The sequence below is a fragment of the Phasianus colchicus genome, chromosome 3 (genome assembly GCF_987193195.1).
Source record: "Phasianus colchicus chromosome 3, bPhaCol1.hap1.1, whole genome shotgun sequence".
Lineage (NCBI taxonomy): Eukaryota > Metazoa > Chordata > Aves > Galliformes > Phasianidae > Phasianus > Phasianus colchicus.
The window spans coordinates 71,036,765-71,050,656 of NC_143438.1; the positions used below are offsets into that span (position 1 = coordinate 71,036,765).

Below are 13,892 nucleotides of genomic sequence, written 5' to 3' on the forward strand. Positions count from 1 at the left end.
AGACTCATCCTTTTGTACTTATTTATGCATCCCTTGATTTTGTGTTATGCCATCTTCTGCCTGTAGTGCAGAGAACAGCCCTGCTTTCAGGCCTTCCTTTTCCTTCCGCTAGCTGCCACAGAGCTGATAAAGATCTACTTAGGAAAGAACACACACACAAAATTAAGTGAAAAATAACAAGCCCTCCAACATCCGGCCTGGACTCATGAATATTTCTGACTTAAAACAAATGAGTCACTTCATTTGTTGATGTTTTCACAATAATTTTTTCAGGGTATCCAAGTGCCACTGTTAAGCTTCGCTTAAACGAGGGGCTCCAAGCACAGCACTGGTGAATTTGGGGGGATGGGAGAAGCAAACATCAGCTCCTTTCACCTTAGTAAATATTCCACAGCCAACAAGGTACTGCATCTCTACTTGAGGGAGGCCCTTCCCTCAAGCTTAACAGATATCCCCTGTAAGAGAAGTTGTGTGTGATGAATTTTTACATTGGAGAGCCAAAGAGAAACATCCCAGTGTAGAAACATTTCCACGACAGAAAGCACTCCTGGGGAGGGCAGGGAAAGAATAACACCGAAGTCCGTGCCACCACCAAGGCCTTGAAAGAATTTAGCATTCTTTTTGTTTTATTATTCGCTGCACTATTTAAAACCAGGCAGTTAGTATTGTATTCTCTGGGCTGTTTTTCTTTTCTTAATGCTGTACTCTACATGAAAGGAAAAACATTTTCACAGTTGGAAATACAATCTTTCATCAACATAGATGCAGCCTGAATCAACTTCAGAGCAGAAAGTAACGTGTCAAAGGTATGACGCATTTTAATAAAACCGAACGATATTCGCTCTTAAAAGTAGATCTTAATATCAGTACATTGTAAATCCACGGACTACAGCTCGCGAAATTGAACTTCCATATGCTGTGTGATTATGCATCTTTTCTGTGTGTAAAAAGCCTTTTTAAGCTGTTATCTGACTACAGTAATTGCCATTTAAATTGATCCATGTCAACAAAACCTGGATCCCTGGAGATTCTCACCTAGAAGTCTGCTCATGGAAGGGCTCGCAGAATGCCTGTGCATCTGAGACTACTTCAGCATTTTCTCAAGCAGCCAGCTGCATGAATAGTTTTTCCCTCTCATTATTTAATACACTGAGGCAGGCTGCAACCCATTTGGCAGCCCTCCCTGAATAAATATCTGTGGATATTTATTCTCTCTCCCCACCCCCGTTTTTATAGCAGTCATCTGAAGACTGCTCTAACAGTCTTTGCGCCGGTCCTGAAATTTTAGCAGGCCAAGCGAGGCTGGACAGTCCATTCTGTAAAAGAGTTTTATTCTCCCCATTTCCCAACCAAGGAAAGGAAATGCAATGGTTTAAACAAATGCACAGTTCTGCAGTGTCACAAGAGTTGGTGCTACAAGTAACACCAAAATGAAAGGGACACAAAAAGAAAGAAAAATCCAGAAGCCAACCTTCAGGCAGTCCAGCACCTTCAGTCCTTCCTGGGTGGCTCCTTCAGGAATCATTCAAAAGACTACCAAGTAATTTTAATTAATCCTTGACACCTTTTAGTTTTGGAAATGAGTAGAAGTGTGCAGCACAACCTCCGCATTCATATATTTGTGTCCCCCCCTCCCCCATCAAATTTGCAAATTTGATATGAAGTTGCTATTGCATTGCTTTGATAGAGAAGAAAAATTCCAAATGATCACCATTTGAAAGCATAGAAACTGCTTTCAGCTTAAACCTAGCTTAATAAGAGGGACTTGAAGTCCACTGAAACGCATCTGTAGTTAATGAAAGCTCTCTATTAACAGTGAAGGAAAAAATTAACTCAAAGATTTTCTGTAGGACTTCTCAACTTCCCGCTCGACTTAGAGCAGACTGTTGTGATACATTGTGACTTCACACAGTGGGTATTAAGTGAGTTAATTCAAAGGAGCTGAAACCTCATTGATCCTAATTGAAAGCAATACACCCAACCAAATAGTTTTCTACCCCATCTGCTCTGGCCTGCCACCAGCTATTCAATACAAGAGAATTAATAGTTTCAGATATTCTAACCGACCCAATAAAAGCACTCATTTAAGCAGGACTGCATTAACAAAGTGAAAAACCAAGGGCAAAATGGGTTCAAATGGAGCATTTTACTCCTAGTTGGCTTTAACAAAGCTGAATAATGCTTATTCTGACTTTTTATGTGCAAGACTTGATAAACTGAATGAGAAGGCACTCAATGATCAGTCAACGAGCATTGATGAATGGTCATTAAGACCCCCCCAGCCCGAGGAGAGGCCATCCCACAAAGTGGCACACCAGCTTGAAAGGGCGGACTCACTAATGTCCAGATTTCCCCGCTTGCTTGTTCCACTCTCACTTTCAGACCACTGGCCACCAAATGAGGCTGACATATTGGAAAATAATCTTTTATGGGCGAGTGGTAAATAAAAATGGAGGCATTAGCTGGTCTTTCAAATTCAAATCTGCTAGTTTTGTCGGCCCCCAAACGTTTTGATTTTCCACCCAGCTGGAAGCTATTAGTGTTTTCTTAAGGCATCCCACTGACAGGGCAAACCCAAGTAATGTGCGAGCTGTAAAGCTGATTGCGGAGACAGGACAACTACTTCTGGATGCTTTCTTAACTTTCTTCAGTTGACCGTCAAACCAAAGTACAGCAAAGGCAACACCTCCGGGAGATGCTCACTGATTTCTGGCTGCCAGGGATTTCCTATTGCTCGATGCAACAGCTGCCTACCTATGATGTGCCACTGTAACTTCCACGTGACTTTTTCCATGACAGTGCAACTACCCTCCCATTTCTACTGTGCTATCACAAAAGATCTTGAGGTATTAATGAAAGTCACATCTTCATAAACTTCTATTACTTCTCTGGGAAACAGAATTAAAATATTCCAATGAGATATGTGCTTATCTATAACAGCAGCTCTTAATACATGCAACACAAAACATGTGCCAGACAACAGTAAACATTTCCCTAAGCATTTCCTTATTGGCAAGGCTTTCTGGACTTGGAGAAAGAAAAGACAAATGGGACATTTAAAACATACATAACTCTGTGAAACGCAGACTGAGATTATCTATACAAATACTTAATATCTTAAAGCTATACTCATCAAGTTGGGAAGTAAATATTCTCGCTTGTCTAAGAGAAATTCTTCATCATGTTACACCTACTGCTGACTGAAGGAATACTGGATTAAATCCATCAGAGATGAGAAAGCAGTCCTCTCTTTTTTCACTGAAGAAAAATTAAAATCATATTACTTCAAAAGTAAAATCAAAAAATTAGTCCTCTAAAAAGGATTTCAAATCATCTGCTAAGAAAAAGCAACCTTGGCAGTAGGACAAGCATGGTAATCTAGATTGCTCATTGTCCTTTGATCAGAAAAGGACCAAAAAAAATCATTCTTGTTGAAAGCTGTCAGAAATCTGAGTGGCGTTTCAGGTGTACTTCAAGTTTAAAACAATAAAAATGACATATAAAGATCTATGGGAGGAGAAGAATAGGTCAACTGAAAATTAATTGCTTGAGAATGGGGGGGGCCAACACAGGCTTCAGTCCTTCAGAGAGCTGTAGAGTTGCTGCACTCTATGTGTGCACTCCAGTAACAAATGCGCATGCTCACATCTACACACCTGCTGTGGTGCTCATTTCCTTTGCTCGATTGACCTAAATCAAGTTTTTTCTCTTACATCTTTATTAAATAAAGCATTTGCTACAATGGGAGCAAAGTAAATCAGAACTGACTGTAAATTTCATTCATATTCAAAGAAAATTACCACACTATCTAAGGATAAACATCACCAAGGCACTATGGAAAATTTTATACAGATTTGGTATCATTTCCGAAGGGACACAACAAAATACTGAAGATGCCATTTCACTGACAGAAGAAATGCAGCTGGTGTGCCTCAGAGATGCCTGGACAATGATACCTGGTCCTGCTCAAATAAGGTCATATTTTAAGATCTCCCACCCCCCCCAAAAAAGGGAGGGGCTCAAGCTATCAGTTGCCTTTTGACTTGAAGCTCGGAGTGTTTGCTCGTTCAACATGGGTAGGGAAACTCCTCCTGCTGTAGTATATTAACCCTAGTTTTGACCTCTAATCAATGTCTTTTCAATGCATAGGATTTTCATAATAAAGATAACGTGAGAGCATATTTGTGTGAAAGAGGATCTACCACTTGCCATAAATTTGAGCCTTGCATTTTTCTTCCTAACACGTCAATATTTGTGACACTAACTAAACATATTTTATTCATTTGACAAGGACTGTTACATTATATTGAAAACTTTTGTTTCAATGTCACCACCTCCCCGTTTTGACTGATGGCGAGTGAGTTTTGTTAAAACGCAAGGGGTGATAGCGTATGCTCCAGTGAACTTTCCCTCCTCTCAGCACCAGAGACAAAAACCTGCAGCTCGGCTCTGTGCTGGCAGCCATCTGGACAGCTTTCTCTCAATGCCTGCCCCACACCACACTGCAGGCAAAATTTCAGGGCTCTCGAGCTCTGTGGAGCTATTCATGACATACCAATTTCACATTTTCTGCTTGTACGCTTGCAACAATAAATGCTAATGAGGACTATGAATGACATTTTTAAAGACAATAAAAAGGTCTCCAAATCCCTTGCATATGGAGACACTATTTTCTAAACTTCACCTTCTGTTAGGGAGCCATTACACTCTGAAGGAAAAAAATAACCTAAGGAGAACAATGCGATGATCAAAGCATAATCGAGTCCTTAAGAATTCCAAAGAAAACAATGTTTGCAAAGCTAGGTTAATGACAGACAGACATTATGCCGATGCACAGTGCTCACACTTGAATGCAGAACTTTTTCTCAGTAGCGCTGCCCTTCTTACCAGGGCACTCATGAATTCCTGGCTCTGGGGTGACTTTGGGGGCAACGTGGCAGATCCTCACTTCTCCCGATGATGTGCAACCTCACAAGTCTTGCATTTGGACCTTTTTAATTACAGAGCTCTAGTCCAAAAGTAAACCGTCCTCATTAATTGCTTGGAAACTCTATGTTCTCATGGAGATTACTGTACTGACCGAGCGTGGCCAAGAGAAATTGCCAGTTTTAGTGTTTTCTTTCCCAAATCTGTCTTTTGCAGTGCTATTGCTACTCTAAATTAAAAGGCTGTCTTTACTCTGGGTAGTATGTTTTGTATTTAATTAAAGACAGTTTCCCTTATTAGCAAAGATTAAAAACACTTTCAAGAAAATCCACCAGGTGGAGCAAATACACAGCGATACACAACATTTATTTATGCTCCTACTGCCATTTTCAACAGGGAAAATGTTTTATATGGAAATATTCCTACCTCTTGACCTCCCTTCTTCACCCTTTTGTCATGTATTGATCAATTTGTACTTATTTACTCCATTTATAATCGTACAAAAGCTTTGTTCAAAGGAGCCCTGATAAGAATCTACTGTTCTTGAGCACTTGAGCACTTTCAATATAGATTTGCAAACCACAATAGTCTTTGGAAAGAGTCAAAGAAGTGAAATTAGAGAATAGTGTTATTCAATAAAATACTATTTCAAAAAAGTGAAATTAGAAAATACTGTGCTGAATGTTACTTTGTTGAATAATACGTGTGTATGTACATTATATATGTGTACTTATTCAACAGCAAACGGATAACGAGCTTAGAAAAAGGCTGATGAGCATTCAGAAGATAGAGCTCATTCTTACATCAGACAACAAAACCTTTACACTGGCCTCCAGTACAGTGGGCTGGAAACCAGGCTGCTGTATGCATTCGTGTAAACAGCAGCACCAGTAGCATCATAGCAGTTGTGCTGCACAGTATGTTGATGTTTACTGTTAATACCTTTATTTTTGTATTAAACCAGTCAACTTCTGAGTGTTTTCAAAAGTAAAGCGAATGAGGGCTGTGAATAAATATTCAAGCCCATCTATAACAGCTAAACATTACTTCTCCATTTAAGCTATTTTCCAAAGCCAGGTGAGAAAGCCACTTCCTCATCAAATATTTTAAGTTTCCCTGATGAAGGAGAAGATCTAATGGCATAAAGGCAGGGGGGCACCTTTTTACGTGAAGAAAATTAAGTCTTAACAGAAAAGTGGCTATGGATGAGTCTTCTCGCAGTTATAATAGGACAACCCACTGGCAGAGCCTGTAATTGCCAAAATGGCAAAGCAATAACACCAAGTGAACTGCTCTAATGCAGTTCTGCGTCTAGAAACACAGCATAATCAGTACACACTCCTTCAGCCCTTGATGATGGAAAAGCATTATTGTTTGAGTGACAAAGGGAAGGTATTGATTTTCATAAATTTCCTCCGTCTTTCCATTGTTTCCTTAGTTACACTTTTCAAGCATTTTTTTTCCTCACTTGTCAGTTCAGAGTCCTCTCTTCTCTCTGCCATCAATACTACCTCTCTGTCCTCGATCCTGTGCCCATCTCCTGACCATTCTACGTCCCAGTCTGTTTCCACTACCAAAACCAATCCCAAATGGATTCACTAAATGTTGTGCAATCTAAGGAGAAAGTCCCTGGACGCAAAAGAGGCCAAGAGAAGATTTGTGCTTTTAGTCAGCCCCAGATGAATCTGATCACAGCTAAGGACAATTAACATTTGAAATCTTTGTTTCTTTAGGAACAGGGAGGGGTCTGTAGGAACACAGGCCTTTAAATACAATTTCATTTTATCTAATTGTGTTGTACTCCACATGGTGCTTAGCTGTAGCCATTCAAAAGAGAAGTAAGAGAAGAATGTAGAGGTGATTATGAAGTGGAATTTCATACCAAGAGCAAATTACAGCACTTCACACTAGGAGAACATCTGCAAAAAGCAGTGGTAAGTGCTTGGGCACAACACAAGGTGCCAGTTTTAATGCAGCTTGGGACTCTATCTGTGAGAACTTTCCTTAAGCAAAACTGTCACAGCAGTGACTTGCAGATATGCCCAAGCTAGATTTTTTTCCTCCGGTTTCAAACAGAATACTGATTTAAAACCATTACCTCTAAGGGACTTTTTGACGTAGCAATCATGCACTATGCATAACCCTTTTCTGACATTTTCAGAGAGGAGATGGACACCCAATGGGTGGAAGGAAGGACAGTGTGGCTGCTATCGTCACCACCCATATGCGGGGAGTTTGCTTTTCCTATGCTGCAGACTGAGATTGGCAATGGCTGGCTAGGTCATGGTCAGTTCATTGGATTAAGAACTCTAGAAAAATATAAAGGTGTGTCATATAACAGAAGGAGGGATACATGTTCATACTGACATATTATTTTCTACGCATATACAAACCCTGTAGAAACATGGCCCTGACCATAAACCATCTTTTTTCATCCTACAGATCCAAGCAATATGTGTTTACACTATGGCTTCTCTACAGTATGGCCAGATAAAGGGATTTAAAACTGTGTGTTTAAGTAATTCGCTTTTACTTAAAGGCACCTTTACACCAGAATAGCATAGGAGTTCCTACTGAAAAAGCAGGCTGATTCTAAAAGACGGAGTATTATGTACATATTTAAGAATTTATTAGATCATGATTATCGATCTGGTACACTGTAACAGCTCTTTTGTTGCAGCATCCCCTGCAAATCCTTCTTAGATGGAGGATTAGGAGCACAATAGATCATAATGACTCTTTTGGTCCCATTATGCTATGTGTACTCACAGCTGCAGATGCCCGTGGAAGGGCACATTCTCTTAATGAGGAATCCCCTATAAACCCTTTCCTGGTAATGGCCGTTAATGCTTCTGCACAGGAAGAGTATGCCTTTAAATCTTTATTACAAAATCCTAATGAAATACTAGCAGGGAAAATGTAAGTTACTGTTCCAGCAATTTTGATCACACCTACAAAGTAACCAAAACCATTAGCACATGAAAATGTCCTGCACAACTACAGGAATAACTGTACAGACTGGACTGAAAGCCTTCGGTGTAAAAGAAAAGGAAACCATAGTTAACTTTCAGCTCTCTGTTCTCCACTCCTATAACCACAAACATCTTTCTTGGACCAGCTTCTGCCCACAACAATGAAACATAACAGTCACAAGCTGCACTGATTTTTGCTGCAAAGCCAGATAAACATGTTCCCTTCCTTTGCTACTTGCACAGTAAGACAAGAGGTCATACTCTGATTTTCTATAAATCAGGGAAAAAAAAAAACCAAAACCAACAACAAACCATATATACACATTCAGTACTTTTCCATACCTTTACCTAATTGAATATTTCAGTATCTATAACCTTGAACTTTAGATGATAGCAGATTTTCTACTTAGGGCTGATGTTTAAGTTCCTCCCAGCCCTGGCCACAGAAAGTCTCCGTGGGTCACAGGGAGTTACGTCAGCACTCAATACCTATGAGAATGACTACAACCAACTCAACCTCAATATTTCAAAACTGAATGCAAAGCTGGACACCGAAGAAAATCACATGAGAACTAAGAATGGAATTGCTGATAGCTGCCACCATTGTTTCAGCAGGCCATGCCAGAACAAACACTGGCTTGGTTTTATGCCATGGGATGAATAAAAGTAATGTTGCCAAGCATGCTGAAAATGAGAAACTTAGAGTGCCAAGTATGATGATTACATTCATGATTACACAAAGACAAAGAACATTTTCGAACTTTTCGTTTATTTTCTGCACGGCACAAACTCAAGTCTGAAAGATCCTGCTCCTCAGAAGGTTTTACCTCTGAAAATGAGAGAGGTTAAGCAAAGGGAGAGAGAACAATAAAGCAAAAGGAAAAAAAAGTGGATTCAGTAGTGAAAGGGTTAACCTGTTTTGTTTCAGTGTTCTACCAATGCCAGAATTACAAGGGGAAGACTAAAAAGAGCCAATAGGTTTTTTTTATTATTATTCTTTTTAAAAGAAAAAAAAAAAAAATTGGGCCTATCTGTCACAGCGTTGTCCGGGCTGGAAGAACCGGCAGGAACCTCAGATTCCTGACCAAGCCCTGCTGCACACAATGCCTCCTGAATGGAAGGAACCCAGGCCCGGCAGAGATAGCCCGCTGTCAGGAACCGGCCCTGACGTGTGCGGACAGACAGGGCTGGCCTCGCAGGATGTCAGAGCGGCAAACTGCGGCTCGAGATACTGCACTTTCACACACTCTCAGCCTGGATGTTTTGCTCTTCAGGTAATTAAACAAGGAAACGGGGCTGATGTGTACGAGTCTGACCCCTGCGCTGCGGCTCCACACTTCTGCCTATCAACTTCCGCAAGGACTGCCTGCAGCATCAACAGTCTTCTGCTCTGCTCTGCTCCCCTCTCTCCCAGTGCCAAGCTCTAAAACGAATCCTCCTGGAATTATGTGCTGCCGCTGTCTACTCCTTTTGCTGTTTAAGAAGGGCTAAATTGCTTGCTGTTCCACATGCCTTGCTGCTTTTTCACACGAAGAGGGAAAAAGGAAGGGGACTGTTACTTTCTGAGAGCTGTTCCTCAGATACACTCGTAATGCTACCTGGAGAAAGAGAAGAATGCATGAGACAAAGAACTCCCGAATTAATGCTTACATTCAGGTCATTACTCAAAATGAGAAAGATCCTGAAAAGCCTCTCTGGTTCATCCATCCAACCATCTATTTCACTTTTTGAGTCTTTGTTTTGCATAATGATATAAATCATAGAATTAGAAAAAAAAATAAACCAGTGCCTCCTCCCTCTTTTTTTTTTCCCCAAAATTTAAGAAATGGTAGAAGGCAGGTGCTACCACCTATAGTCTGTGAAAGCCCTGCACATGCTGCTCGCTGGCTGACCCAGTTTCTATGCTCTTTAAATACTATTTAAACAAAATGATTTTAGAAAGGGTAACATATTCTTACTTCTTCTGAAAACCCACAGAATAGAATATTGGCTGAGAGAGAGAGAGACCAAAAGAAAGAGGAGCACAAAAGCGTGCCTGCTTGTCTGTGTTCAACACAAAGAACATTAAATGAAAACAACTGGCACGCCGCCAAATTCCTATACAGGCAAAGAGATTCAAATAAATTGATTTCACGCATCACACTGACCTGGGATCAGTGAGCAGTGCTACAATACACTTGCTGCTCCATGTGGGGCAAAGCCCATTAATGTTATCAGAGCCACAGCACATCACCAAGAGGGAAAAAAAGGGAAACCGACCTCTGCACACTCAGAAATTCACTTTGGATATGGGACTTCAGCTTTGTTTCAGTTTAGTAATAAATACATCCTATTGTCACAGTCTGTCCATCTCAAAGGTTTCTGAGATTGTAATTTTCAAATTAAAATAAACACAAATGCCATACGCTCACCCTTACGCTCTGCTTTTAACATAGCTGCTCTCAAACACAGTTATTCTCTGTGAATTTCCTCCCTTCCCCGTCCACCGGCGTTTTATACAGATTATAGGTTATTTTCTTTGTACTTCAAAAGCTGGATCCCTGCCCAGCATGTTCTTCTTGGCTCAGAAAGTATGCTGAAGAAAACGGCCACCACTCTCAACCACTCCAAATCAACCTGACCTCCCAAAAAAACCCATCATTTGCAAGTCAGCGTTAAACAAGGCCCTACTTCTCTGTGTAGCGTCACTTGGGCTCCCTCCCTCATCTCAGAATTTCACTTTCTTACAACATGTGAAGAAACCCATGTGTGCTGTAGAATCTCTTCTTGTCATCCAGCCTTTGTTTTTCATTAAGATCTCTCATACCAGCCAGCCACAGGTGTGCACCACATGAACAGATGAAGACCTGATTGTGAGTCGAGTAATGATAATCCTGTGTCTGTAATGCACTCGTCCCCAAGAACCCTAATACATCTGTTCTATGTTAGAAGGGGGAATTATTACTTCAATTGGACTCTTTGAGATGTGTAAGTACACAAACAATTGGTATAAAGACCAAAAAAGGAAAACCAAGGAAAAAAAAGACATTACAGGAGCAGAAGAAAGGTTAGGATCACCCTAAGCATAGGTAGACTGGTACAAGAGGCCACTGCTACAAGGAAACTATAGGCTCTATAGCCACCTCTTATCTTGCCCTTTATTCCATTTGTGGTTTCAAATATTAAGTCAAATCTTCCCGGGCACAGCAAAATCCGTACTGAATTAAGATGAGTTTAGACACTGCTGTGAGAACAGTTATTCAGCTCTGACCTACCTCTGCTTTTAATGAAACCTACATCACATGATCTGAAAAGGTGTCTGCCAAACCATCCATCGAAGTGGGCTGAAAGTTGCTATAATATATAGGACAAAACTATCTAGGGTAACGGGACAGAAGCTTTTTGATGGATTTCAAGAGTGTTGGGCACATCTCTCAAGTTACTCATCCAAATTTCAGTGCGGAGCATCTGGGTCACTTAAGACTAAAATTCTTGAATGTGTTACAAACACATACATCTAGATTTAGGTAACTTACTCAGCCACCTCAATTCAAGTATGTCTCAAAATGGGAATGCCCAAAGATCTATCAATTACTCACCACCACCCATTGCTGTCTTTTCTACAAAATTGCTGCGAGGCAGTTTTGGATCATCTTTTTCACTAAGGCAAAAATTATGATTAACTGTAAGTTTTGCTACAGAGAGGATGTGCTTGTTTTGGTATATAGCTAGATTGATAGGATTGCAAGGAGAGGGAACTGTTTAGGATACAGTAACTTTGTAATGATAGTGAAGACTCACCTGCACCCAGGTGATATGGGCAGTGCCCAGTGGTTAACGGAACAGGTGACATGCTGTTCCCTCCCATTTTATGAATATTTCAGTGTACAAGATGATCATTTGGGCTTTATAAAGATAATGTGATTTTCAGTCATAGCCAATCCCTCTTTCTAATAAAAATGATCAGTATTAGAAAACACGTCTCTCTCCTAAGTTGTAGAAAATTTCCATTATCTTCCATGTGCTCTGACAGCAAGAAACCACAATAAGCTTCACATTAGTATGCCAGCACTCATGCTTGAGGCATGAAATCTTTACTTTTACATCTATTTATTTTTGAAGTCCTTTATGAAGACCTACATTGCAGAAGAAATCAACCAACAGCCACCCATATGGGGTACACTTGCACTTTGAAAACTGGACTGCAGATAGAAGAAAGGAGGGTAATTAGAAGATATATACTGTGAAATCAGCAAAACAAAAATGCAACAAGAAAGTCTGCTAAGAATATGCTTTCTTTTCCACACTGTCTGTGTACAGGAAGATCATAGAGATACAATGACTTGCTTTAAATCAAGTTAGAAACTCAATTTAGAATACCAATTCATTTTTAATAGGATTTTTTTTTTTTTTTAAGTATGTCCACAGAAACGCACAAAGCCTCCACAGCGTGTAAATCTCCTTGCACTACAGCACCCATACAGTACTGTGGGGCCCTGAGTAGGCAATGTCTCACGTAGAGAGGCTAGGGACAAAAAAAAAAACAGGCTTCAGCTGCCTTCAAAATAAACCAGAGCATAGCCCACAGTATTCAGACTTCTTGTTCACTTTATTTTGATATCATACTCCATCAAAGTTATGTCAGAGGCAAAATGGTCCAACACTAAAAAAGGACAGTATCAAGAGTGTTGGAAAGCACTTAAACTCAGTTTAGTACTTTCTTGCTATCTGGACACCATTTTAGGAGAAAAAATGCAGTTTCAGTAAAAACAGGAATGACAGCCATAAGTTAAATAGAAGAGTTGTTCTGCCATCATAGATTTACTTTTCAACTGTAGTAAAAACTTTTGCATGCAAAAAACTGAAATATTCATCCCCAATACTTCCTGAATCAAATTTAACACAGATTACCAATGCAATGAGTTCACCAGAGGCTTCCTCTAAATTCTAAACACAACCATTTGGCCAACATAATTACAACTGTCCCTTAACCTGCTTGCAAATACCGTTCCAATTCACAGTGCAGTAAACTGAACTTTATTATTTTTACAGCCCAGTCAAACAATATTTATATGCCAGATAAAACGTACCTATGGCATCAAAAATACAGGAAATGTAGTTAAAGACTGCACGTAGATGTATTTACAAGAAAAGAACAATTTTAGAAAAGTCATCACCGAAGGATTTGTTATAGCTGTGCTCTTCCAGTGATATTAAAATGATGGCAACACCTTGATTGACTTAGGCAGACTCTTAGGAGGCTAAGGGCAAAGATTTCTGCTTAAATTACAGTTTACATGGCAAGGTACAGTCATTAGAAATAACTTCTAAACGGTATGCACATTATAAAATCAAATATGTTTCCGTTCCTTACCTTGACAAAATTCAAAGTTCCCTTTTTTCCGGCAGTCACCTATCACTAAACTCAGTGCTCTCCAAGTGTTTCTTTTGACAGATATCATTCTCCACCAACCGCTCTGCTAATTTCCTCTTTCCTTTTCTGACTGGGACAGATATTATGTTCACCAGCCCAGAGATCAATCTTTTCTATTGACAACAACAAATGAAAAAAAAAAAAAGAAAAGAAAAAAAAAAAAAGAAAAAGAAAAAAAAAAGCACATATCACAGCCAGTTTGAAGTACCACACCTCTTCATTTGCATGATAATAGCAGTCTTTTAAATAAAGAGGCAAGACAGAACGGCTATCATTCTAAATCAACTACCCACATTTTCTTAGTTAATAAAGGCAGTGCTTTAATACCATATTAATTCTTTGACAAAGGCTGCTTAAGAAGTTGCCCATTTTCAACTGTTTATATATAAAGGGCAACAAAGTAAGAGCAGCCTGCATGCCACCTATTTACTAATTCTGTAAAAATGATTGGTTTTAGATGCATTAATATGATATAAAATATTACATACTTTACCTGGTTGAACAGAAGCCCTAGAGAATAATTTATTAAATGAACGAGGTTACTAAAAATAGAAACCTTGCAATTACACAGCACTATATGA

General features: G+C 39.7%; 1 protein-coding gene across 4 annotated transcripts in view; it reads right to left on the reverse strand.

Annotated features, from left to right (window-relative positions):
* Positions 1-13,892, reverse strand: part of RUNX1T1 (RUNX1 partner transcriptional co-repressor 1) — a 110,186-nt gene that overhangs the window by 77,178 nt on the left and 19,116 nt on the right. Inside the window, exon 2 of one of the 4 annotated variants that reach the window (XM_090137796.1) lies at positions 13,252-13,424. The exons of the other annotated variants lie outside the window; for them this stretch is intronic. Within the exon in view, the coding sequence (XP_089993922.1) occupies positions 13,252-13,339 (88 nt within the window). The 5' untranslated portion in view covers positions 13,340-13,424. The remainder of the gene's footprint in view (positions 1-13,251; positions 13,425-13,892) is intronic. 4 annotated transcript variants of the gene reach the window in all.